The sequence below is a fragment of the Liolophura sinensis genome, chromosome 7, assembly GCF_032854445.1.
Source record: "Liolophura sinensis isolate JHLJ2023 chromosome 7, CUHK_Ljap_v2, whole genome shotgun sequence".
Classification (NCBI taxonomy): Eukaryota; Metazoa; Mollusca; class Polyplacophora; order Chitonida; family Chitonidae; genus Liolophura; species Liolophura sinensis.
Window position 1 is genome coordinate 25,332,814 of NC_088301.1, and position 27,544 is coordinate 25,360,357.

A 27,544-nucleotide genomic window follows, 5' to 3' on the forward strand; every position below is an offset into this window, starting at 1 on the left:
CGAGACTGGTCAAGTTGGGCCGATCGGCAAAGGTTGGCGGTAAAGACGAAAATGGGAAAGACAAAGCTCTCAAAAAATTCTACAGCTGAAGTTGACAAAGAAAATGTTGGTCCAGTTTCAAGGTATTCGAACGCTAGTGTGCTAGAATTCATAAAATTCACCACAAGGGTATCCACTTAATTTAGTTTTCTGGAGGAAATAAGCAATTCCTTTCCATTTGGTTGTAACGTTTAGGCGCCACTACGGCAGTAACCCATCTGGGCCAGTGTTTTGTCATTTTTTTTTTCTGGTGCAGTTGCTCATACTGCTTCTGCGTTTCCATTTATTTGACTAAATTATGTTGATCCGTATCTGTACGTCCTGAAAGCAACTGCTGGTAAACGGAGAAATGAAAGGTTGGGATTGTTGCAGTAGAAGAAATCTCCAGAAAACATGAACTCCTGTTGCAATTGGAGATGGCGAGGATAATTAGGGCAGGGCTGTTGGGAGCCCTCTGTAATACTAAAGTTTAGGGTGCTGTTTTGGTCACATTGTAGAGGATATGATGTGAGTTCATTAAAGACCCTGCTTTTCTCTATGATGAATGAAGATGTGAGAAGTGGCTCTGCAACACAAACAAGTGCACCACCCTAAACTTTACTACTTAATAAATTTATAAATGCTGCCTTTTGAATGGCCTGATGTTCTGGAGTATTCCTCCCCAATGGCATCGAGACCTCTTAAGATGACGTTGTTGTCACAGTGACATAGTAGAGTTGCGCCAATTCATTGAAGAACCTGCTTTTCACAACAACAAAAAAAACACGTGTTGTAGGTGACTAACAAATCATCAGCCCAATCTTTACAACTGGATACAACTCTCATGGATTTAAATAATATTATGGCTTCCCTTTTCTTACATCTTTTTGCTAGACCCTAGGTCTTCTGCTCAAAGTAGTGTAATAGTACAAGCCACTGACTTCATTTCAACATTTCATAATGGTGATACTACATTCCATTTATTTTGAGTACTGTAGTTTCTTAATTTTGATGAATCAGAATGTTAAAAGAGATGGATTCCTGAGAATGCCAGCTTGTTGTCCAACTGGTGAAATTCAACATTGTGTAAAAAAAAAAACCCCTTTGTTCATGTGCATTGACAGTTCAAACATTTATTAGTAGTTCTTCACAGTAATTTGGTATATTGTAAGGTATTAAGTTCAGGTTCCATAATATCTGAAAATATTTTAGCCCAAATTAGGCTACCAAAATGGTGCCTAAATTAAAAAAGCTGTATTTGACATGGCATGAATGTCAGAAAGTGTTGATTGAGCAGTTTGTCTAGAATTACAAGTATGAATAGTGTGTTACCTGGTAGGTAACCTCCGATCATCTGCTTTGTGATAGGTCATGAAAGGACCACATCATCACAATTCACCAGTCCAGTCCCTAGACCTTCATTTTTCATGCCGTGAACTAGTATAACTCCTGCATTTCTAGATTAGCTTTAAATACCATCTTGTTTCCTGGTTTTTAGGAAGAGAGCTGCAGAGGATCCATGCCATGGTCACTTGTCCAGGAAGACTCGGATGAAATGGGATGTAGATCCAAATCTATCCAATCACATCTATAATGAGATGGGTGTGGAGCCTCTATCAAGTGCTGAAAACAGCTTGGATTCCATGCCTCTTGTTACAGAAAAAACACCTGCCCTGAATCTAATATCCGAACCCAAACAGACTGTGCCTCAGGTCAGTGCTGGAAGTGCTTGTGATCTTGTATCAATGCACAATCATTTATTTCTTCCCTAGTCTCCAGGTCCACTTCAGAATTACAAGTAATTGAAATTTATACGCAAACATGTATGGCTCGATATTAAAATGAATAAGGGGACTCAGTGGCCCAGATGGCCAGGTGGCTTGCAGTGACCACCGGGCCCTTGGCCAAATGAGGTCGCGTGTTCAGATCTAGCTTTTGATGTTTGGCTTCAGTAAAGAGGTTTGTCCAGTATCTGACAAAGGTCACTAGTTGACTCCTGTCATTCCAGTTTTCTCCACCCATAAATCTGACCATCATCTTGTTAGTGAAAACTTCTTGAACACAGCTTCAAACACCAATCAAATAATTATAATAAAATGAATAGTAAGATTGGGGAAAATTGACCTTGGAGAACAGTTAGTGTAAAACATGTAAAGCTAAATACATGTTACTTGTGTATGACCTGTATGTTACAAACTGTTATACATGTCTGGATCTGCTTCTCTGACTAAATCAGGTTGGCGAAACATCTCCCTAACACGTTCCTTGTCATTTATTGTGTACCGGTAGTTTATAGGAGAGTGAAAAATAAGCAAAATAATTCTCATCAGGAGTTGTCATAAACATTTTACGCACCTGTAATTTCACAATAGGTAAAAAGGTGGTATTGTTTACTTTTATTTCATTGTTCTGTGTTTATATCCTTAACAATGTTTATGTGCTCAAAATGGAATGAATTGTTCTTTGTGGATTATCACAAATTTTACAGTTTTCAGAATTAAATTGGAACAAAAGCTTAAAACTAAGTTTTCTTTTCTGTTTATTTATTTCTTTTTTTGTGTCGCTTAGGCTCCCAGAGTTTTGCAGGAGAGACAAAATCGGCTTGTTCAGGATGATCAGGCTCGCCTTTATAACCCACCAGTGGACACGTCAAAGGTGAACACATTAGAGGGAATCCTTAGGAATGATGACAACTTCTTGTGTAGACGTGTCAAAGATGTTTATGAGGATGAAGGTATGCAAAAATGTAAAAAAAAAAAAAAAAACCATGGCAGTGATTAAGGCTTGTCAGCATATGGCAAAACTTTAAAGTGAACAGACAAGATGGGGGCAGTGAGGGAATTGTAGGCACATTGTGGTGTGGTTTTCCTGTCAGGCTATGGTGTAGAGTGCACTACTATTTAGAGCATGATTTGGCAAGAATGGATGTTTACTCGAGGGCAATATTCTTTCGTAAGCTATGTAAGTAGGTCGATAGCTGTAAAACTGTGGTATTAGTTTAGGTCTTTTAGATTTAACTAGATTACAAGTTTTATTTGTTTATTGGTGATAACTTTTCCGTTGGGTGATATACATTCTCTGAATCTGTTGCTAGCTTCATTTCAGGTTCGTATTTATAATGTTATTTTAACTTATATTTCAACATGAGCCACTTAAAGTGTAAAATGAGCTCTGCTCATTGAAAAGTTCACAAATTGTTTAAAATGTATCCTTTTGGCTTTTCAGATCACTTTGGTCGACTGTCAGATGAGATGATTCTGAATGTTTTCCGATGGCTCCCAAAGTTTGTCCTATCTAGGTGTTCTAGAGTGTGCAAAAGATGGAGTAGTCTTGTGTATGTAATTATTAACTATTAGTTTTACTCCATAAAGTACTATGTGGCTTTCATGCTTCCTGGAATTCTTCTTCACAATCTGACCATTCTTATATCTCATTTTGATATCAGGGCTTTAAATTATACAAATCTGGGCACATCCTCGATTTACATTTTCAATTGATCATTTGAGAACATTTCAAGCCAAATTTAGCCCATGTACATGTGTACAATTTATGATTACATGTACATGTGTTTGGTGTGTCTACATATAAAGATATGTCATGTAGGCACAACCATGAAGAGATAATTTGTAACATTTAGTTTATGGGTTGATGAAATCATTCTTTCAGTAAAGTCTGTCTAACATACTGAAAGCAAATCTTAAATTTTATCGGTCTGCAGAATAAACTTTATTCATACATGTTGTGCTTTTCAGACTTGATGAGAGTTTATGGAAGAGAATTGACCTAGCTGACAAATTTTTGAAAGCTGGAGTTTTGGGTAAAGTCTTGAACAGAGGGGTACATATACTCAGGCTGACACGTGCTGAGGTGAGACTTAAAAAACGCAAAGCAATGATATCACGAAAGAAGTGAATAAGAAATATACATTTTTAGGGCCAGTATTGTAAACCTCAAAAATATTTTAGATATACCCTTATACCGTGTGTAGTTGGTGAAAGAAGGATTTGATGTACACACCATGCAATTGTACTTGATGAGAGACCTTTTAGCCCACAGCTATGAAGTAGGGCGAGGTATTGTGAGTGTGGACACTGTACAAGTGTATATGTAGCCTCAGAGTAAGGTTTTATGTTTGAGGGAAGCTGATATCAGTTTTCAGCTGCTCAATATGAATTTAAATGTTGGGTTTCTCATAAGCCTTGTTACAGTCTGTGATGTTGTCTTGATGAATTTTATCTTTGTAGAAGTTCACCCTCTTTGATTTATGTTTTCTTCCTTCAGATAATGACTCCTTTGTTTACCCACACTGGCTTCACATCAGCATTTAGAACACTTAAGTAAGTTTTCCTTGCCTTACCATTACCCAAGATCAGTGTCTGATATAGGCACACTCCACTTTTCTGTATGTCCATAAGCAATAAATCAGCACACACATTTCGAACAATACAAACAGGCCCTTGGTTCAGCACATTTTATTCCTCTCACAGCTGTATATTGTCCTCAGATTACGAGATATTCTTACAGGTTTCATATCACATTGTTCAATACAACTCTGTAAAGTGTGTTTTACTTGAATTAATAATAATGTCCATGCCATGTCATGGGAAGATAAATCTTTATGGTTACAACTGTCTGTTGAATGTTTTGTTTCTTTTCTTTCAATCTGCAGCATGTGTAAAGTTCAGTATTTAGACCTCAGCATGGCTGATATATCCACAGAAGGCTTATCAGAGATGTTTGGTGTGTGCCGAGATTTGAAAAAGATAAGCCTAGAAAACTGTGTGCTCAATGACACAGTTTGCAGGTATGTGTACATTAGAGTTTTAAAAACGTTAGAGATTATTATCTTGTTTTTTCCTGAGGCATACCTGGTGGTAAGATTGGCCCTGAAAATCGTACAGTACCTGATTTTTGTGTTCATAAGTTTCTTTCTTGAAGACCGTTACCACTTAGCCTACATGTACATGCCAGCTTATTTGAGCAAAGCCTGTAGTTTATTTTCCACCCACAAAAATACCTGATAAATAAAAAGTTCTTGGGTGAGGTATCAAAACACATTAAATTTAATTTATCTTTATCAATCTCCATGTGAATAATATTAAGTGTTGAAAATGATTGCGTTCTGGTCAGAAGAAGTATTGGCCATCAAAACAACAGATATCATCATGTCAACTGTTGTATCCACTGACTTTTGTTATCAGTGGTTTTGAGAATTATGAAGGCAGTGTGATACCCCTATAATGCTGTTTCTTTGTAAGGATCAAAATGATTAACTGACATCTGCTCCATACTTTTAATATTTACAGACATATAGGAGAGAATGTCTACTTAGAAACCCTGAATCTATGCATGTGCCAAGGAATCTCAACAGAGGGTCTGATAGGAATTGCTGGAAACTGTAAACAGTGAGTACATGTGTGATAGGCTGAATGAAACCATAGTGCTATCAGTAAAATAGCAGTGTAAAAATGGTGTTGTTTTTATACAAGGAAATGCATCATTGTGATTTAATAAAAGTGTTATTTAAGCTACAGCAAAAAAGGCACATCTGCAATGAACTTTATATCTGATGTAAAAAAAATTGCAGTTACCGTGTGTTGATACATTTTCTGATATCTAACTTACCTGTAAGACCAGTCCTCTGATTTCAGAAAGCACGAAATTCACAAATGACTTTATTACAGGCACGTTTGTTAGGTTTCGAACAGACTCCAAGATAGTGACTTCATTTATATATTGACATGGCATTTCAAAAATGCATTTTTGTGTTTGTCATTCTTTCTTTACAAAGACTCTTATTTGTTGTTGCTGTTTTCAGGTTGGAATCTATCAATTTGGCGTGGACATCCCTGAGTAGAGAAACATTGATGTATTTGGTGATGTGTTTGCCCCAAACATTGTGCAAGCTTAATCTGAGTGGCTGTAGAGAAAAACTGCTGGATGAAGGTATACTTACATCAGTTTCAGTTAAATGCAGTTCAACAGATGATTGGTCAACTTGGGACTTGGAAGTACAGAATTCAAGCTCTAGTACCTATTGCAGTACACAGTAAAAAACAAATGGACAATGAACACTTTGAAGCTTAATTTTTTTTTTTGATTGGTGTTTTACGCCGTACTCAAGAATATTTCACTTATACGACGGCGGCCAGCATTATGGTGGGTGGAAACTGGGTAGAGCCCGGGGAAACCCACGACCATCCGCAGGTTGCTAGCAGACCTTCCCACTTACGGCCGGAGAGGAAGCCAGCATGAGCTGGACTTGAACTCACAGCGACTGCATTGGTGAGAGGCTCCTGGGTCATTATGCTGCACTAGCATGCTAACCGACTGAGCCACGGAGGCCCCTTGAAGCTTAATAGTTAAGATCTTAAATTCCATTGAATGTGCAACTTTCAACATTTTTTTATGGATTTGCGATGGTATTAAGTGAAAGAAGGTCGACTCAATCATTGCCAGCATCCAACAGATGATCGTGGATTAATCTTGGGCTATGCTCAGTTTCTGCCCACAGTAATGCTGTCCGCCATTATATTATTGAAATCTTCTGTGTAAAACACCAATAAAATAGATACACAAACATGCATGTGTGTAAGAAGTTAACATGCCTTCGCCAACTATAACCTATTTCTTTCAGAGTCGCCTGTATTCAGCTGTCTGTAAAATCAGTCCTGTTCGCTCCCAAAATTGCCCTCAGCCAGTGACATGTAACAACCCAAGCTCTACACATTGACATGTTGAACGTCCATATTATTACAAGGAAAATGCAGTTAGAATACTTTTTCTAATTCATAATGTTAAACTCCATAAGCTTAGTTTTGACACCAAGAACTAAAGGCCTAGGACGACGTCATAATATTTGAAACATTACGTTAACATTGTGAATTGGAAAAAAAGTGTTCTCACTTCATTTTCCTAGCAATAATATAGACTTCCAACACATCCATGCGTAGAGCTTGTGTTATGTGTCAATGACTAAGGGCAATTTTTGTAGTGAGTATGACTGATTTTACAGACAGCTGTACTGCAATCCATACATAGTCAGTGAAAAATTCCATGAAGTTATCATTGCATAAAGTGAGGAACACGTCCATTAAAGCAGTGCATGGTTCCCTGTTTCAGATGTTTCCCACCTGGTGGACACCTGCCCTCATCTGAAGGAGATTGACCTGAGTGACGCCACTGCCCTCACCTGTAACGCCTTACACCACATAGCCAACAACCTGCATGGTCTGGAGTACGTCGCCCTCAGCAGATGTTACCATATCATGCCAGCCTCATTACCGTAAGAATCACTCTTGCCTTCCAATCTGCTGCCTATTAACCTGCCGATCAAAATATATATGCCAAGTTTAAAATTCCAATTTTTATTTCAAAGTTAGCTGATTTCATCCTTCAAAATCTTTTTTTTTTTTTTTTTTACATGATACTCAGTGGCAGATTTAGATACAGTGTATTTTTCACCTACTGTCATTTTCAGTTTAATGAGATTAATGCTTGATTTTTTTCATAAACTACACTGACAGATCATCTGTTAAAATATCTAACATCAAAATTTTGCAAAAGTTTTGTTTTAGCATCTAATGTCATAAAGTTTTTATAGATTATGAATATTATAAATGTAAAAAAGATGCTTAGGTTTGTATCATTTAACCACAAGTGAATTACCTCTATCAGCGTTCACTAAGAATGTTCATTTGTTGTCTGATCTTGACTTTTTTCAGGGTGTTCTAATGACTCCTCTTTGTCATGACTGAAAAATTGTTAAGTATGACATTAAACCCCAAGCTTTCATTCATTCATTCATTCATTCTTCCAGGGTGTTAACTAAGATTGTCACTCTCCTTGCTGTGGATATGTTTGGAATGCTACGTGAAGCTCCCCTCCAACAGCTGCGAGAAAGCATGCCTAGGATTGAGATCAACAAGTTCCCCTTCTCTAGCATAGCTCGCCCCACCACCGGGATACGACGTACCAGCCTGTGGGGAATGCGGGTCCGAGACACCAATGTTTAGCGTTGCCACTAACAAAGATAGTTTACTCAGTTTACTCTTGGCAGCTTAGAACCACTTCACAAAAGCATTTCATTTTTTTGTTGTTGTTGTTGATGATACCTCTTATGGCATTGTAACTTATATTGCCCGGTCAGTGCCGCTTTGTATGTTTGTATGACAGTCAAGGAATGCTAGTTAATGTATGATGGACAACAATGTTGACATGAATGTGTTTTTGGCATGGTGCATGAAGGCTACGTACAATTACTTTAGTATTGTCTTGACATGACACTTTTGCTCCTTGGTTATGCAATTTGGACGACATAACATGTTGATATACATTCGATAATTAATGAAGTTGAGCTATGTAAAATGTATGATACTTCTCAAAGATTTGTCACACTATATTTTTCCTTGAGGTTTACTCTGTATTTTCATATTTTCATTGTAACATTTCACTTAACGCTTGGTCCTCCGTGGCCAAGGGGGTTAGCACGCCAGCATGGCACAATGAGCCAGGAGCCCTGCACCAATGTGAGTTCAAGTCCAGTTCATCTTGGCTTTCTCTCAGGCCGTAAGTGGGAAGGCCTGTCAGTAACCAGCGGATGGTTGCAGGTTTTCCCGGGGCTCTGCTCAGTTTCCTCCCACCATAATGCTGGCCGCTGTCGTATAAGTGAAACATTTTTGAGATTATTCCTCAGTTTGGAAGGTTGGACATTATCATAGTTCAAGTTTAGTCAATTCACTTTCTAGACGTTTTCCATTTTCGTTTCAAAATTACATTGCACATAGAAGCCTGATCATGCACTTTTAAACCGTGTTGTTATCAGCTCTGAATTTGCAGTTTACTTTAATTTTGTTTGATTTACTTTGTCTTTTTAGTTATTTTTTTGTCATGAATTACTCAGGGTTGACTGTAAAGTAGATGTATTCTTGTTTCCTCAATTATTGCAATTCATGATGACTTGTTTTGTCTTCAATTATGAGAAGTCCTATCTATTTTTGAATGAAATTTGTTCTTAGTCACTATATTGATGTGTAAAACTCAAGTCATTTTGATACATAACTTGCATGATCATTTCTCCTCACTTCATTTTGCAGAGAATAAATCTCTGTTGTTGTTAAGGCATGTATTGTTGATGGCATCATTCCATGTTCCAGTTACAATTGTGATCTCAACTATTTATAAAGTTTAATGTACCTAATTATTGTAAAATCAATAACTTGATGACACTGAAAGTCGAGTACAGGTATGGTTTTCCATGATGCTTTACATTCTAACCAATTTCATGTTTAGGAATAGTGGACCAATAGTACAGGTATGTTGTGTAATACTCCACGTTAAGCCAACTGCATGTTTAGGGACACTGAAACTATAGTACAGATGCATGGTGTCATGTTAAGAGTTAAGCCAACTGCATGTGTAGGGATTCTGAAACTATAGTACAGATGCATGGTGTCATGTTTAGAGTTAAGCCAACTGCATGTGTAGGGATACTGAAACTATAGTACAGATGCATGGTGTCATGTTTAGAGTTAAGCCAACTGCATGTATGTGGACACTGAAACTATAATACAGATGCATGGTGTCATGTTTAGAGTTAAGGCAACTGCATGTGTAGGGACACTGAAACTATAGTACAGATGCATGGTGTCATGTTTAGAGTTAGGCCAACTGCATGTGTAGGGACATTGAAACTATAGTACAGATGCATGGTGTCATGTTTAGAGTTAAGGCAACTGCATGTGGAGGGACACTGAAATTGTAGTACAGGTGTGTGGTGTCGTGCTTAGAGTTAAGCCAACTGCCTGTATAGGGACACTGAAACTGTAGGTTTAGTGATAGGGACACTACATGTATATGTTGTTGAAAGAGGCTTAACATTGTATCCAACAGAGTGAACGCACCTGGAGTGACCATTTACAATGAATTGGTAGACCCATTTTGTGATTTCCTTATAACTTGTTGATTGGATTAAACAGGAACATATGCAGCAGGCATATCTGCAAAGGGAATCCCATTGTCTTCCTCAGGGTAAATAACAAATGACATTATCATTGTCAGATTGAGAATGATGTACTTTTAAATTAGGGCCCCTGTGGATCTATTTAAATCATTTGATAATCTTCATTGCAAATTGTGATACTAGTATTTAACCATTTGATCCCAAATGCGGGTTCTGTTAATATCTTTTAGCAGATGAATTGTGCCTTCCCGCTGAAGCAGTGACATTGTATGCTTATCACTTCTGACTTTGTTATTTTATAAACTCAACTGAATGTTGACACTAATTAATTTAAGTGTCTTGTTCATAGTTACCACTGTATTCTATCATTTGTCATCTTTTTAAGAAAAATAAAATTATTTGATCATGATTCATGTTTTTTTCCTGTCATGGTTGGTTTTTCTGTGTTTTTCTGGTTTGTTTTGTGTGACATTCCTGTAAGGCAAAAATTATATCGAAATTTTGTGTTTCAAGATAAACCCATGCTGATGAGTCAATCCTATGAATTTGAAGAAAATTTGTGTGCAATTTCACATCACACACACACTATATCCCATTTCTCAAGTTCTGCTGCTTTTGAAGTATGGTGGTTTACTCCAATACTTTAATTTCCTTCACTTGGTACCTTAATTCCTCAACCTTTCCACATACAAAAGAGCAATTTTCAGTGCAGTTTATGCATGTTTCTAACTTCATTTTGGACAAACAAAACTACTACGGTTGGATTGGAAGATTTCAGGGTTTCACAGAACGTAATTTTATGTCAACACAGAATAATATCCTCAGAATTTGCTTGAATAAACACTGCAAACATGTGAAAAGGCTGAAGAATTACAGTAAACAGGTATTCCAGGTATGCCATATCCTATCATGATTAATCGTGTCTCTTAGCAACAAGATTATTGGCATCCTTAACTCCATTCAAGTGATGACACTTTGCCTGAATTATAATGGGCAATAAAAGCTTCCTAACATAAAATGAAGTCAACCAAAATTAAGGTTTTGATACATGTTCCCATATTTTCAGCATCCCCACACACATGTAAACAGTATTGAAACACAGTCTGAAGAAATTCATTCCTTCATTCTTTGCCCATGCAAATGGTTACTTTCAGTCAAGCCTCACATTCATGAAGTTTTTGATCTCTTCATTTTCTGTTTGAACGTCTTTGGGTTAATTCCATAGGCCTTTAGACGATCGTCTGAAATAATGGGTTGGTGTCGTTTCTTCTTCCTCTTCTGTTTTTTCTTCTGCCGCATGTTCTGTTTCACGTTTTGTGACGTGTCTGTTTGACTACCTTGTTTGGTTTTCTTTAACACTCCATCGGCATGGTAACCTGACCCACCCTGGACCTGGTCTGACAACCGGTCACCCGTATCACCTATTGATCCATCTCCTGTGAGAAGAAGATCTTCACGTGATTCCTGCTTCCATTTCCGTTTCTTCTTTGGGATGTTCTTCGCTGAATGTGCTGACCCCGCTGTCTCTGAGCACTCCCCAGAACCATCAGACACGATCATGTCTGTTGCACTACTTTCACTTGTAACTGTTTCAATGCGCTGTTTCTTTTGTTTCTTCTTCACTGATGTTTTCTGACTATCACTTTCTTTGTCTTCCACAACTCCATTTGAGGTGGAAGGCTTTTTCCTGGAAAAAAAAAAAACCAAAAAAAAAAAAAAAACCAGACAAAATCAGTTTAATTACATCAACATTTATATATACAGCTGATATCTAACTTCAAAGGAAGGACTCTGCATGAATGCCCATGTCTTTCCCTCTGCATGGAAAATTGCATATGCATACTATCCATAGCTGTGGAATTCATTTATTTATTAGATTGGTGTTTTACGCAGTACTCAAGAATATTTCATTTATATGACGGCGACCAGCATTATGGTGGGTGGAAGCCGGGCAGATCCCAGGGGAAACCCACAATCATCCACAGGTTGCTGACAGACATTCCCACGTACGGCCGGGGAGGAAGCCAGCATGGGCTGGACTTAAACTCATAGCATCAGATTTGGTGAGAGACTCCTGGGTCATTATGCTGCACTAGCGCGAGTCTGAGTATAAGACCATTACATATACAGTGTGGCGGACACACTGAATCAATTAAATTCAACAGGCACTGCAAATTACCACACATTTGTCTTTTCTTCTACAGGTAAAGCAACATACACACACAAATTTTACACTGCAGTATCTCCATAACTTAGTTCAAGGGCTAAAACATGACACCTTGATTTTATTTACTGATTGGTGTTTAATGCTGCACTCCAGAACTTTTCACTAAAACCATGATAGTCAAGATTAGGATCGAGAAAACCACAGTGCCTGCAGTAAACCACAGTGCCTGCAGTAAACCACAGTGCCTGCAGAAACCACTGACCTTGTCAGATACCTGACAAACCTCCTGACTTAAAACTGCAGCCCACCGAGCGGAAACTGTACTTGAGGCAGGGACATATCGAGAACAATCCTTTAGCTGACTTAGCCCAGGAGGGCCCCTAGTATATACGCATTGGAAAACAAAAAATTTAATCTTTGCCATCTGGATATGTGCATAAAACAAAAATACATGCACATCTGTTATCGAATTATATTCTGTGATTCACATAAAATGGTAATATTTGGCCAATAACTGACAACAGTCTAACTGTACAAGGGAAACTAAAAACAAATCAAACCCTGCTTAGATTTTAACTCAAAACTAACATATATACAACATACATATAGATACTAGAATAAATTGTTAATCTTTCAAGACAGAGAATAAATTGTACACAGACAAATATTTAACGTGAAAATTTCAATTGCAAGATGAAAAGCTACTCACACTTTGTCCTGCAAACTGGTCAGGATGTTGTATTTCTTCTTTGACTTCTTTCTGTACTTTTTTAAGTCTGTATATTCCTCTTGGTCTCCTCTGAAATAACATCAACACTTGGTTATGGTTAACATCATCTTGGTTATGGTTAACATCATCTTGGTTATGGTTAACATCACCAGGTTGTGGTTAACATCATCACTCGTTTATGGTTAACATCATCACCCGGTTATGGTTAACATCATCACCCGGTTGTAGTTAACATCATCACCAGGTTGTGGTTAACATAATCACCAGGTTGTGGTTAACATCACCGCCAGGTTATGGTTAACCTGATCACCTGGTTATAGTTAACATCATCACCCGGTTATGGTTAACATCATCACCCGGTTATGGTTAACATCATCACCCGGTTGTGGTTAACATCATCACTCGGTTGTGGTTAACATCATCACCAGGCTGTGGTTAACATCATCACCAGGTTATGGTTAACATCATCACCCTTTTATGGTTAACATTACCTGGTTATAGTTAACATCACCCAGTTGTGGTTAACATCATCACTTGGTTGTGGTTAACGCCATCTCCCGATTGTGGTTAACATCATCACTCGGTTGTGGTTATCCTCATCACCCGGTTGTGGTTAACATCATCACCCGGTTGTGGTTAACATCATCACCCGGTTGTGGTTAACATCATCACCCGGTTGTGGTTAACCTCATCACCCGGTTGTGGTTAACCTCATCACCCGGTTGTGGTTAACATCATCACCCGGTTGTGGTTAACATAATCACCAGGTTGTGGTTAACATCATCACCAAGTTATGGTTAACCTCATCACCTGGTTATAGTTAACATCATCACCCGGTTATGGTTAACCTCATCACCTGGTTATGGTTAACATCATCACTCGGTAGTGGTTAACATCATCACTCGGTTGTGGTTAACATCATCACCAGGCTGTGGTTAACATCATCACCAGGTTATGGTTAACATCAACACCAGGTTATGGTTAACATCATCACCAGGTTATGGTTAACATCATCACCCTTTTATGGTTAACATCACCTGGTTATGGTTAACATCACCCAGTTGTGGTTAACATCATCACTTGGTTGTGGTTAACGCCATCTCCCGGTTGTGGTTAACCTCATCACTCGGTTGTGGTTAACATCATCACCCGGTTGTGGTTAACATCATCACCCGGTTGTGGTTAACATCATCACCCGGTTGTGGTTAACATCATCACCCAGTTGTGGTTAACATCATCACCCGGTTGTGGTTAACCTCATCACCCGGTTGTGGTTAACCTCATCACCCGGTTGTGGTTAACATAATCACCAGGTTGTGGTTAACATCATCACCAAGTTATGGTTAACCTCATCACCTGGTTATAGTTAACATCATCACCCGGTTATGGTTAACATCATCACCCGGTTGTTAAACCTGCTGGAGTGCCTAAATCTTTTCCAAAATTGAACTAAAACAATATGTAAAACAACACCAAACATGAGCAGTCATGTCCAGGGTTTTGTAAGTTTGTAAACTCTTATACGTACTTGTATTGACTCATCTTCTTCACAGAACACCAGCTGTTCAATTCCTTATCATCAGCTGATAAAATCTGAAAAAAGAACAGCAACACAAGGTTCTGAAATCTGCTGATAAAATCTGAAACAACAAAAGGGATGCACACCTGTACTTCTATTCCTTTTATTAGCCCATAAAATCTAAATAAAAAAAAAACAAGATTCTAAACAAAGCTGTTCAATTCCTTATCATTTAGCAGATATCATAAAATCTGGAAAATAACACAAGAATCTGAAAAAGGATCTGCTGTTCAATTCCTTACAAGTATCTCGGCTGATATCCTGAACTGTGAAACCAGGTGTTCAATTTCTTCTAATGAACTACTGCAGTAAATCTTACAAGAACTTGTCCTTTAGTACAGTACAGTCAGGAGTCAGTCTTATGCGCATAAACCAGAGTAAATCAACAGCCTTTCCCAGAGCCCAGGGGGAAACTCACAGCCACCCGCAGGTTGCTGACAGACCTTCACACATACCACACCCAGTATAAGCAGACTGGCTAACAATTCTGTTCACCCACCTCTGGAATTGTAAGCCCGTAATTGTTAGGTACAGTCTTCCTGTACTTAAACCGACAAGGGAGATCAGCTATGATGTCCTCATAGTCCAGTTTGTAATACTCATCAAAGTAAGCCTCAAATGACTTCTCATCTGTAAACAAAATTTGACAAAATCAATGCAGATGATCAGCAGAATAAAATTCATAAATTGTTGAAGTTTAGCGCAATTGTAGAAATCTTTGTGAAAAGTGATCTCTTTAACTTGGCAAAATGCTACGTTGACCGTGTTCTAGATGAAGCATCTTTTTTAGTATTTCTGGACACAGTTCTCTGCTGCCTTTTTAATTTATGTACACTCAAAAGAACATAGATGTCTTCACTTGTGTGCATAACACAGCAAGATAATGGCATAAAAAAAATAAAGAAAAAGAAAAAAACAAAGGGGTTACAAGGGGCCATAATCAAGATACATGTATCTTACCCGGATCAAATACAGGTTTTGACTGGTACACTGCCTGGGCAAACTTTGATTTCTTCTTCTGCTTCTTTCCTTCTCTTTTTGGTTGCACTATGCTCGGGTCATAATCAGCATCCATCTGTAAGCAAACAGAAATTGATTTCAAAATATTGTCATACACAAAAAAGAAATAGGAACTAAATTATGTGATGTATCTAAGAATTTTTCAGTCATATGAAGATGAGGAGACATTAGCTCTGTGTACATTTACTGTGCCTTCTTGTGGCAGTGCGAGTCTAAAGTGCTGCCGCCATTGTACCATCATGCTGAAGACAACAGACATGACACCCCACCCAGTCATATTACACTGACACCGGACCAATCAGTTCTGTTCCCTGGCTCTAACCTCTCAGAGCTGAGCACTAAGCAAGGCAGCAATGAGTACCACACAAGTCTTTGATGTGACCTGACACAAGATTGATACCGGGTCTCGAGTTCGATTTCAAGGCAGACCCTCTAACCGCCAGGTCAGCGAAGTGGTCCGAAATCAAGCTACATAAAAACCTCTAATATACTGACATACATTATACTTAATCTAATAAGAATATGTTTTATGAAGAAATTATAGATTACCATATTGCTCTTTGGTGACTGCTAGGCACAGATATATCTGGTTTTTTTTTGGTTTTTTTTTTTTTTTGCTTTAACTTGTTTTCCTTTTTTGTCTGTTCTGTAGAATATATCATTGAGATTACAGAGATGCAATTTATGGGAGGAATCAGGCTTCAAAAATCTCTACACTACATTGAGTTACCACGCAGCAGACTGATCTGAAAATACAATATCGGTCCAGGGATAGAGGGGTGAACAGAGGACCTAAAAAAAAAAGAAAAATATGGCAAGGAAGGTTTGAAAACTTACATTAAAATGTGGATCATCTACGTGTGGACCATCCTCTGCACCCTCATATGCACTGTACCCCTCCTCATACTCCTCTCTTCCTGCCCAGTTGTCCCAGTTATCTGATCAATTGACAAATGTTACAAGAGATACATGAGAACAAAGTGGTATAACTAACATCTCTTGTGTTATCATTTTTCTCTTAATCAGAGGCACTGGTAGATTGTTACAGAGAAACTCACTACTCTCAAGAGAGACACAACAAAGAAATATCAAGAGAAGTGACAGCCACTTAATATTTCTACATCTCCACTGATCTCCATGAATTCGACCCAATTTCTGTTTTTTTGTTCTTTTTTTCATGCACTTAAAACTTTTTTGCGTAACCGAGAAAGACATTCATGTAATTTTGAGAAGTTATTTGTTCACAACGCTATTTAAATAATTCCTAAAATAATGTGTCTTTCCAATGAAGGTGACAGCCACTGTTTTATTGCTATCAGGTGTGTTTTCAAGCTTTACAAGAGATAGGCAGAAAGAAAAATATTTTTAACAGTGTAAGGGGCATACTGGCATGTTTCACATGATCTTTTCTTCATTTGGTTTTTTTGTTTTTTTCAAACACTTCCTTCCAGATGCTTTACCTTCTAACCCTAGCTCTTCATCATCAGAGAAGGCCGGCTTGGTGAGCTCTCCTTCCCCGTAATAGTCGTCATCAAACACGTTCTAAAAGACACAAACATGACTGACATGACAGGACATGCAGTTGCACAAGACCCATAATAAAGCTCTTAATAACGCCAGATTCTCAAAGACATGCCATTCCCTTTGCCACTTTTCGTGCCTGGCACGTTCACAGCAGTGTTTCCATGGCCCATGTGTTAACAGCTCAGATTACCTATATGATTGTGCTCCCCCATCAATCCATCCCAGCAATAAGAATGTCCAAGGCATTAAGAATGAGGCATGTTCCTTTAGCTCTGTATGGTTTAAACTGTCATCCAGAGTTCTTGACAACATGTTGGTGTATTATATTGGATGTGTAATCCCTATCTCAATTCCAGTGAGTGAGTGAGTGCTTGGGGTTTAACGTCGTACTCAACAATTTTTCAGTCATATGATGACGAAGGAATCATTAGGGTGCATGTACGTGTAATGTGCCTCCTTGTTGCAGGACGGATTTCCACCGCTCTTTTATTTAGTGCTGCTTCACTGAGACGACTTACTGAAGGCAAGTAAGCCGCCCCGCCCGAGCCATTATACTGATACAGGTCAACCAGTCGTTGCACTATCCCCTTCATGCTGAGCGCCAAGCGAGGAAGTTACAACTTCCTCTTTTAAAGTCTTAGGTGTGACTCGATCAAGGATTGATCCTGGATCTACCGGTCCCGAAGCGGACGCTCTACCAACTGTGCTATCCGGGCCGGTTATCTCAATTCTATGTCCATGGAAACCCACTGGTGTATTATATTGGACGTGTAATCCCAATCTCAATCCTATGTCCATGGAAACCCACTGGTGTATTATATTGGATGTGTAATCTCAAACTCAATTCTATGTCCATGGAAACCCACTGGTGTATTATATTGGACGTGTAATCCCAAACTCAATTCTATGTCCATGGAAACCCACTGGAGTATTACACTGGACGTGTAGTCCCAAACTCAATTCTATGTCCATGGAAACCCACTGGTGTATTATATTGGATGTGTAATCCCAAACTCAATCCTATGTCCATGGAAACCCACTGGTGTATTGTATTGGACGTGTAATCCCAAACTCAATCCTATGTCCATGGAAACCCACTGGAGTATTGTATTGGAGGTGCAATCCCAAACTCAATCCTATGTCCATGGAAACCCACTGGAGTATTGTATTGGACGTGCAATCCCAAACTCAATCCTATGTCCATGGAAACCCACTGGTGTATTGTATTGGACATGCAATCCCAAACTCAATCCTATGTCCATGGAAACCCACTGGTGTATTATATTGGACATGTAATCCCAAACTCAATTCTATGTCCATGGAAACCCACTGGTGTATTATATTGGACGTGTAATCCCAAACTCAATCCTATGTCCATGGAAACCCACTGGTGTATTATATTGGACGTGTAATCCCAAACTCAATCCTATGTCCATGGAAACCCACTGCTGTATTATATTGGAGGTGTAATCCCAAACTCAATTCTATGTCCATGGAAACCCACTGGTGTATTATATTGGAGGTGTAATCCCAAACTCAGTTCTATGTCCATGGAAACCCACTGGTGTATTACATTGGACATGTAATCCCAAACTCAATCCTATGTCCATGGAAACCCAATGGTGTATTACATTGGATATGCAATCCCAAACTCAGGAGTTCCTAAGTAAATGGAGACACAACACTATTAGATAGATTCAGATTTAGCCTTGCGCTGTGTTGGTGGCCATGAGATTTTACCAAAGCTTTCGACAGTAGAAACTTTCAAGCCATGCAGCCAACACGTATATTAGTAGATATCTTTTCATTTCAAGAATACTAATTTGTAACTTTCTGTTTTAACATGCTGTACAGCTACAGAATCATTTCTGATTTTTTGATTATTATCAAATCTATGATGACAAAACAAATACATGCACAGCACTATGTTTATTGGCTAAGCCGTCTTTATGTCTAGAAGCAACCAATTAAATCCACGGTCATGAGATTCAACTTTAAAATTATATGACTGCTGAGCCCTCTTACCTGCATTAATCTGTCATATTTCTCAGGGTCAAAATCTGCCTCCAAGTCCTCTTCATTGAAGCCTAATGATGGATTCCCCGTTATTTCCTTCAGCCTTTCCATCTTGTCCAGGATTTCTCGTTTCTTCAAATTTTTGAGCTGTTTCAACTCTTCTCGCTTTTTGTGTTTCTCCTGTTTAACAAAATTAATTCATGCATTTATGTATTGTTAAACACTGATTTCTGATTTTCAACTGTGTTGGACGTCAATCCAGGCGTTCCAGTCCGTCCACAATTTACGCCAATGGAAACAGGAGTACGGTAAATGACACTAAGGTTTCGCATGTGAGGAACTGTCGTTTACTTTCGCGTGATATGAGTTGGCGGCAAGATGACAGAAGGGAGCCATTAGCTCCCCTCCTGTTTCATTAACCAGGTGCACGGCATTTGGCAGCTCTGGTTGCTAATCTTCGCCATATGGGGTCAAGTCACTGACAGTGCGGTGTGCAAGTCTCCGGACACATTCCATGCGAGGTTTCCGAAAACTATCACTATTTTATTTTACCTTTTTTTGGTAACACTGTGTGCGAGTTGTTATCAAATTACTTAGTAGGAGTTCGCACAACATTTTTGCCGGGACTAGATTTACATGTCTGCAACACCACACAAGATTACTGTTTTGCCTTTCGCCAGCAAAAATTGTGTTGTAGATGCGTAGACTTGTGGAAATTTCAAGTTCTGTGATTGTAAGTCGTTTGTGTCTACATATACATAAAACCAATCTGTATGACTAAAATTTCAACTGAGAGGGCTCGATTAAATATACAGTAAATTAAGCATTCATGTTAACGAAATATGGGCAGAAGTTGACAGTCTCAAATTACACCATAATCACCAAATGTTTAGCTGTAGCGGTGCAAACGCACATATGTAGGTATCGCTTTGATTGCAATTTGACATCTATATCTTGTCTGCTAGTTGGCCTAGTCTGCAAGTATGGATTCGTGGTGTACTATATTCTGCTACAGTTTTGTATACGGAGAGCCCTACAGTTTAAAAACGAATACTTGACATAACACTCCACATGCATACGGGTACTGGGTAATCACACTTAATCTCCACAGAGTTTTCCCCCAAATTCCCATTTATCACAAAATAACTATAATAAAACAATCAACCTAGAGCATGTACTCAAATTTTTATGATCAAAACTGAGGAAGACATGAACTGTTGGTGGTAGGAGCACAGACTAACTGCTCAGTGAAGCGTGAGCTTGTTTGTTACATTCTTGAACTGTCGGTATAATCCCCAGTCAGCAAGAACTACAATCAACGCAATGAATTATGGGATACCCTTTCTTAGTCCCTAGGTGAAACTACAGGTCATTTACTATACCCTTATCTTTAACATGTAGGCTTACCCCTGCAATCATACATGAATTTTGGGACCGCAAAAGCCATTTGGACCAAAAGTTTCCAAAAGTTTGCCTTTCTGAACCTTTGCCTCTCGAGGTTCCTAGGTTTCTTTGAATGCAGAAATAAATTAAATTGGAACTTTCTCTAATGCGGACAATACACTCTGTAAATATTTAACAAAATCCTTAGAATAATAAAGACAAATGAATGGATTTACCAAGTCTTTTCTGTCCTTCACTTCTGCTCTTTTAACTGAACGCTTATTCTCTTCTCTGCGGACAGATTCGGATATGGTTCTGGGGTAACGTTTAATCTGAAATTAAAATTAAAATGTGATGAAGTTAAACAATGAATATAGAAACAATGTACACAAAAACTATCAAGACTGCAGGATATTCCCTGAACCCACATACAACAAAAATATGCTAACGACACATGAAAATGAAAAGCAAAACTTTAATAGTGCTAAAGTGATTCTAAAGTTTGGCAAATGTTATACTGCGACCCACTTTATGAATTTTGGGAACTTAATTACTGATTTTGCTCAAACAACTGCACGAAACAAGGCTTGTATTTTGAGAAAGGTTAATACTTGGGCTATTCTAAAACAACAGCAAAAATTAAATTGGATTTGCACTCATGGATTTTTTGGCCAAAAAATCTCTGGAATAGAATATTCAACACAGAGTCATCTTAAAAACTAGCATAGCACAGTACTCCATTCGTCATTCACAAAATTCTCCATTTGTTCACAAATCAAAGATCGAACAGGCTTCTTTTACTTTAGCTCAGAAGAACTGAGTGGTAGATCACACACACACGTTCAAAAGATGAAAGTAATAGATTTAGCCAAAATTTGAAATCAAGCTGTCTCATTTCTAATTTTTCTCCAATTTTCAGTATCTCTCCTTTGTTAATTTTATCAGAACAGGCTGTGTCAAATTGAACACCGAGACACCCCCTGGCTAAATCTATGACTCAAGTAAATGTATTTTCTAGCTTCTAATAAGTATACAAAGTTCACATACAAACTCCTGATCAGGTTCCTCATATCTGAAGTTGTATTTTGTCTCAAACTCTTCCTGTTTCTTCAAAATTTCCTCTTCTGATGAAAACCCTGCTTCATCCACGATCTCATCATATGTCGGAATTCTAGAAGCCAAATAAAACCATTTTTCTGTTTAACACAGATTACAGCATAAGCACCACTGCCACTGTTTGTTTGCATATAAATATACCTATGAGATTGCCCTTCAAAAACAGGGTACAATAAAATAAAGAAATAACTGAAAGTGTAGGTGGGCTTGATTACAAAAAAGAAAAAATTCTCTTATACATGTAAAACTGGCTATTTTAAAAATGCAGATATACATCAAAAAATAAGACATTGCGCAGACTGTAATGAATATCAGTCAGATGAAAAAGGAGTAATATTTCAATATTTTTATACAATCTATCTTGCAGATATGTTTTGTTGCCTTTATTGGTAACCCAAAACCCATAAATCTTATTTAAATTGGACAAATTTCAATTCAGTTTGGAATGAAACTTTACTTAAAGGTTTGAACTTACCTGTCTTTATCTTTCTCAAGGTAGCCTTTGTTTAATATGTAATCTCTCAAAAATTTCTCCCCCTCCTCCAGTTTGGGATCGGTCCAGTATTGTTTCAGTGGGATCTGAATACAGAAGAAATCATCACAATTTTGGATCAAGGCAGTTCTGATTTACAGTTTTTTAATAGTGCTTAGAACATTGCATGGTAGGGATCAGCCTAATGCTCCTTATGTTCCATCATCAACATATCTCATCACATTCCATAACTCCCCAATCTACATTTCCCATCTTCCTGCAATACCAACTTTATTTCCTATCCTCAAGAAATCCTCAGCATATTTCATATTCCCCATAAATCCTATCCACATTCTCCAATATTTCCTATCCTCACTAAATTCTACCCACATTTCCCATTTTCACGAAATTGTACCCACGTTTCCCATTTTCACGAAATTGTACCCACGTTTCTCATTTTCACCAAATTCTACCCATGTTTCCCATTTTCACCAAATTCTACCCACTTCCCCAATCTCACCAAATCCTCAGCATCTTCCTCTGGTTCAGGTTTCTGTCCTTTCAGCCACTCTCTGTAGTCATCCTCCTCAGCTTTCTACGAAAACAACAAAGGGTTTTCTCTTGACATTTACACCAGGGCCTGTATTTAAGATGACGCCAAACCTTTTGCATGCGCAAGGGCTTATAAAATATTTCCTTTCATCATGCAGTCAGACATGTTTTAAAACTTTAACACATTATACATGAATGCAGCACCATTTTATTTTTAGCAACAACTACAGTGTATTGTATATGATAACATCAGTACTGAACAGGTTAATCCAATTGGTGTCCCTTGATCTGAGAAATGACTACGGTGAATGGCCAAGTTCACAAGGAACAAGCTCATAGGTTAACATTCTATGAGAAATGAAAAGTGCTCCTTAATCTTGTATTAAAAACATTATTTTGATCATTCTCAGTGGCCTCCCTGTACTAGAACAGTCCAAGCAGTCTTGTATTTATGGGACCACGGGAAGGTCTGCTAGCAGCCTGAATTGTTCGCAGGCTCTTCCCAGGTTTCCTACCACCACTATATTGGCCACTGTCTTACAAGTTTTATATCCAGTATAAAACACCAATTAATGAATAATTCTGATCAGTAAATGTCAAGCAAAGATCACCACCTCATACCAAGTGCATAAATGCATGCACTTGAGCAAAATCTGTGGGAGAAAAACTTTTTGTTACTGTCTAAATGAAAGCAGTACCTTCTCTTTTTCTGTCTTTGGTCTGTGCTGGAGTAATTCTGTGTCTGAATCATCTGAATCGAAAGCTGTCTGAAAACTGAAACCAAGCAGATAAAAGAAATCATTTAAATCTTCATACATATAAAGTCCAGCATCAACAAACTTCAACTGCCACTAGATGCTACAGTGATGTTAATGATTTATTTATTTATTTTTTTAAATGGTGTTTTGCGCCGTACTCAAGAATATTTCACTTATACAGCAGCGGCCAGCATTATGGTGAGAGGAAACTGGGCAGAGCCCAGGGGAAACCCACAACCATCTGCAGGTTGCTGACAGACCTTCCCACATACGGGTGATGTTAATGAGTTTATTCATTTAAGATGCAAGTCACACTGTGATTGGCTAAACAGCAGCACAAGCCATGTGTTACCACAAAATTTTGTATACATCATGGAAATATCAATGTACTTAAATGGACATCAGACAGTTTAAAGGCTGCGGAATAGACTACACTTTCTACATTTGATTTTTAAACACATTTATGATAAATTAACAAAATAAATCCAGGTAACATATATTTTGGTACCAGAATATTTCAGAAAAATGATTTTATTCATTAAAGCCATGTTAACTTACCAGGAATTACCCTATATAGAGAGAGTAAAATGGAAGTCAAGAGATATTGGTCTTGGTAGATTGTATGTCTTTAACCTGATATGGCAAAGATAAGTTAGTTCAAAAATACCCCAGTACATACCAATTACCTAGGAATCATTTATACGAAATTCTCATTCACCAAATACATGGGAATGTCTTCAATCAGAAACCTTACATCTTTCACAAAACCTTTGGCCTGACATATGACCTGACCTATGATCAGCCCTGAACCCTGACCTCTCACCTTTTCTTGATCTCCTCCTGCTCCTCATAATACCCCAGCTCCTCCTTGTCCCTCTCCTGGTAGTCAGCCTCATCTTCGTCACTTAAAACACTAGAATGACATGATCTTAACACATTAAAAGTGCTTCTTATGGTAAATAATGCTGCTGTAATACTTCTTCTTCTTTCACTATATAAGACATTTCTCTCCTCGTAATTTATAAGGTTCATACATGTAAGACCCTACCATCCTTTTTCTTTAATACTTGTTGTAAAAATGAAGAGTTTTTAACATATTTTTTTCCTCACAGTCATTGGTAGTCCTTTTAATTTGGATAACAATGCTTCATGTTCATAATGGTTGAGCCTATGCCTTCCTTTTTCTGGGAAAACTTGACCTTCATACCCATTTCTTCATTAGTTAACCTTTCTTTCATAATTCTTGATAGTCATAATGTTTATGAATTAATTAATTTATTTGTTTGTTTTAAAAAAAATTGTTACTCAAGGAATAATCAACTTAAATGATTAATGCAGAACCAGTGAATGCCACCACATTTTATTGGCAGGCATAATCAGACCTTACCCTCCTTTTTCTAGAATGACCTTTCTCTCGTAATCCTTTATAGTCACTGGCTTCTGTTTTGTTGACTTTTTCTGTGACTTTTTTCTGTTGCTTGTCTCACCTTCATCAGAGCTTGAATTCGCTATCGGTAATGAAGAAAATACACAATTCAGAGTGACCGTCACCCTTTAAGGATTTTACACCTTTTGGAACTAATTAATCACAACATGAATAAAATATTCATCTACTTGTCAATAATTTTTTTTTTTGTAAATCCTCTTTGTTGTTAGTATTAGGGCCTTCATAACCTAGTGAAAATCATGCTGGCACAGAGCAATGACCCAGGAGTTCAAGTCCAGCTCATGCTGGTTTCCTCTCTGGTTGTATGTTGAAATATCTGTTGGGTTTCCCCTGGGCTCTGCCTGGTTACCTCCCACCATAATGCTGACCACTGTTGTTTAGGTTATTCTTGGTTGCAGACAGCCTTTACTTCAGAGCGACTAGAGAGGAAACCAGCTTAAGCTGAACTTCAACTCACAGCGATAGCATTGTTGAGAGCTCCTGAGTCATTATGCTACGTTAGCATGTTAACCACTCATCCAAGAAGGGCCCTTAAAAGGATCCAAACAAAAGATGGACGGACAAACTTTAACAAACACTTACAGCTAGAATGGTAAAACTTGATATCCTTCTGGTAAATTTTTGGATCTCTACTCTTTACAGCTGCATAAGCTCTTAGCCAGTCCTTTTTAACCCTAGCTGTGAGAGCCTGAAAAAGAAAACAAAAGATTTCAGCGTTAATAACCATCCATCTGAACCTCCAGGAAATCTTGCTATAAAAATCGGGTAAGCTTTAGGCATCCAGATTGCACATGTCATGTCTGTTCTATGGGGAGGTGGCATATTTTTTAATCCTGTGAGCTGGCACTGGTGTGAAGCAGCTAGTGTCAAGCCACTGTTACGTCAAGAATGGATTTCAATGTAACATCTACACCACAGATGTAATGTATACAATGTTTCAATTTCTACTGCAATGTCGTACTGTCTTTAATGTGATGTCATCATGATGAGCTGGGAAAAGAACACTTGACGTCAATAAAATGACAGCAAGGTCCTGCTGCCCAGCAGAAAGGACAATATACTGGAGGGTGCAGTTAATTATTATCAGGCATAATTACCTCTGCATCCTCATCTTCTGTTTCAGAGCTGCTGGTAGACTCCTCATTGCTCACATTACCATACTTATCCTTCACTGAAATAAACGCAAAACAACTCAGCTTTGATTCATGTATGTAAAGTGTAAAATATAGTACTGCAAACCAAAGATAATTACACTTAGACAATATTATTTACTGGTAATGTTCTACTTTACTTTTTGATGCAGGAGATAGTGTGTGCACAGCTTCATCATAACTAAGGCAATTTTGTAAATTTAATTTCTCAGCTACATGGTTTCAACACTGGTAACTCCAGTCTGCATCATTACTACAATTTTGACTGGTGAACCAGCATCGGTCAAACAGTCGGATGGTAGATTGATGTTCATTTACTGACAACACTAACCCATTTGACAATCTTACAGCCTGGATCACTTATGCATCCAGAGAGCGATAGAAGTCAACAAATAGAAGTCAAGTTATCAACTGAATGTCACTGTGCCCTGTCAAATATTCCATAATTAAGTTTGTATTGGTTGTTTGACTCAAAGAAAATGCTCAAACACCCATTTGTGCATCCAAATTTAAATGCTTCCCTTACTTATTTGAAAGGTTGTCATGTCTCAAACCTAAAATCTTTTTTAAAGTAAGCAACACTGACAGACATACAGTGATATGGTCTATCAGACTCCCTGTTAGCGTGCACAGAAAAGGTTGACCTATCAAAGTCGAGATTGATGAGTTGTCACCTTATTTTACATATAAGAAACCGAAGAAGTGCAAATCATTACCATACACACAATATATGCTCGGCCTATGTAAACCTTTCAGCTTCAGCGAAGGCAATAACGAGCGCATGTGTAACAGAAGCGATTACTTAAGATAGTAAGAAGGTTGAGAAATACTTTGATGGCTGCTCAACCTCTAATCTGAGAACCTGTCGTTTGCTGAGTGGTGAATTTAGAGCGATGATTTTGGAGACGAGCAGGCTGCTAAAGAATAAAGGTGAGGCAGCCGAAATTAGAGTGCATATATTTCTGCAGGTCTCTACTTTCGCATGACACACAAGATAATAGCCTGATGTGCGAGGTGGCAGAAAATTAAACAAAACCTGGTATGGCTCTATCACAGGGTAGGCAAAGGTATAGAGGTATGCAGAGCTAGGTTGGGCCCAAATATCAACAGTCACAGCCAAGATTTCTCGGCTAGCCTAGTTTCTTGCATTTAACTTTTCAAATGTAGGCCTCCGTCCAGCCAACTACCTGGTACATGTGTGTACATAATGTGTTAACTTTCCTACGTGACTGTCAATGTATATAAATACTTCGCCGTGATTTCGCTCATCATCATTTGATCTAAGGCTTCATCGTAACAGCAGCAACAACAACGGCCGAAAGGACACATCCACAGTTTACTATTGTCAGCCATTATAAGATGCAGAGCAATAAAGCTATAAAAATTGTGATCATTCATTACATTTCTGGAGTTCCTCCTTCTGTCTGTATCTGTCATAATTTTTGGCAAACGACTTGTTGATTTTGAGCACTCCGAAATCTTCCTCTCCTTCCATGCTGTCCATACGATTTGTGCAAAAATCAAGAGCGGAAAATGATAAGAAATATCTTTTTATATTTTCGGGTTAAATTTCATACAGATGCAAATTACAATAGAACAAAGATTATGAAATTTATTGAAATGAATATGTCATGACTTATGACATTTGTA

At 38.1% G+C, this 27,544-nt stretch overlaps 2 protein-coding genes across 3 annotated transcripts; one reads left to right on the top strand and one right to left on the bottom strand.

Moving 5' to 3' along the window:
* The first annotated feature begins 19 nt into the window (after positions 1-19).
* On the top strand, positions 20-10,388 carry LOC135470468 (S-phase kinase-associated protein 2-like). 2 transcript variants are annotated; one of them, XR_010444392.1, is made up of 12 exons: positions 20-122; positions 1,517-1,730; positions 2,587-2,752; positions 3,244-3,352; positions 3,771-3,885; positions 4,300-4,355; positions 4,688-4,822; positions 5,325-5,423; positions 5,837-5,964; positions 7,141-7,303; positions 7,838-9,748; positions 9,814-10,388. XR_010444392.1 is itself a non-coding variant. In XM_064749434.1 (11 exons), the coding sequence occupies exons 1-11, from the start codon at positions 52-54 to the stop codon at positions 8,031-8,033; spliced, it is 1,452 nt and encodes a 483-aa protein (XP_064605504.1). In that variant the 5' UTR covers positions 20-51; the 3' UTR covers positions 8,034-9,777. The 2 variants fall into 2 exon arrangements, 1 of the variants encoding a protein (XP_064605504.1); XM_064749434.1 differs by lacking the exon at positions 9,814-10,388 and having other exon boundaries at positions 7,838-9,777.
* A 518-nt stretch (positions 10,389-10,906) lies between these two features.
* On the bottom strand, positions 10,907-27,392 carry LOC135470779 (protein KRI1 homolog). The gene is made up of 18 exons (XM_064749820.1): positions 27,296-27,392; positions 25,841-25,914; positions 25,326-25,431; positions 24,684-24,804; positions 24,120-24,209; positions 23,237-23,312; positions 22,507-22,581; positions 21,990-22,093; positions 21,446-21,569; positions 20,635-20,730; positions 19,025-19,195; positions 16,936-17,017; positions 16,313-16,413; positions 15,416-15,530; positions 14,955-15,085; positions 14,405-14,469; positions 12,856-12,945; positions 10,907-11,666 (listed from the first exon to the last, which is right to left on the bottom strand). Exons 1-18 carry the CDS (start codon positions 27,387-27,389, stop codon positions 11,147-11,149), a joined length of 2,235 nt encoding a protein of 744 aa, XP_064605890.1. The 5' UTR covers positions 27,390-27,392; the 3' UTR covers positions 10,907-11,146.
* Positions 27,393-27,544: the final 152 nt, after the last annotated feature.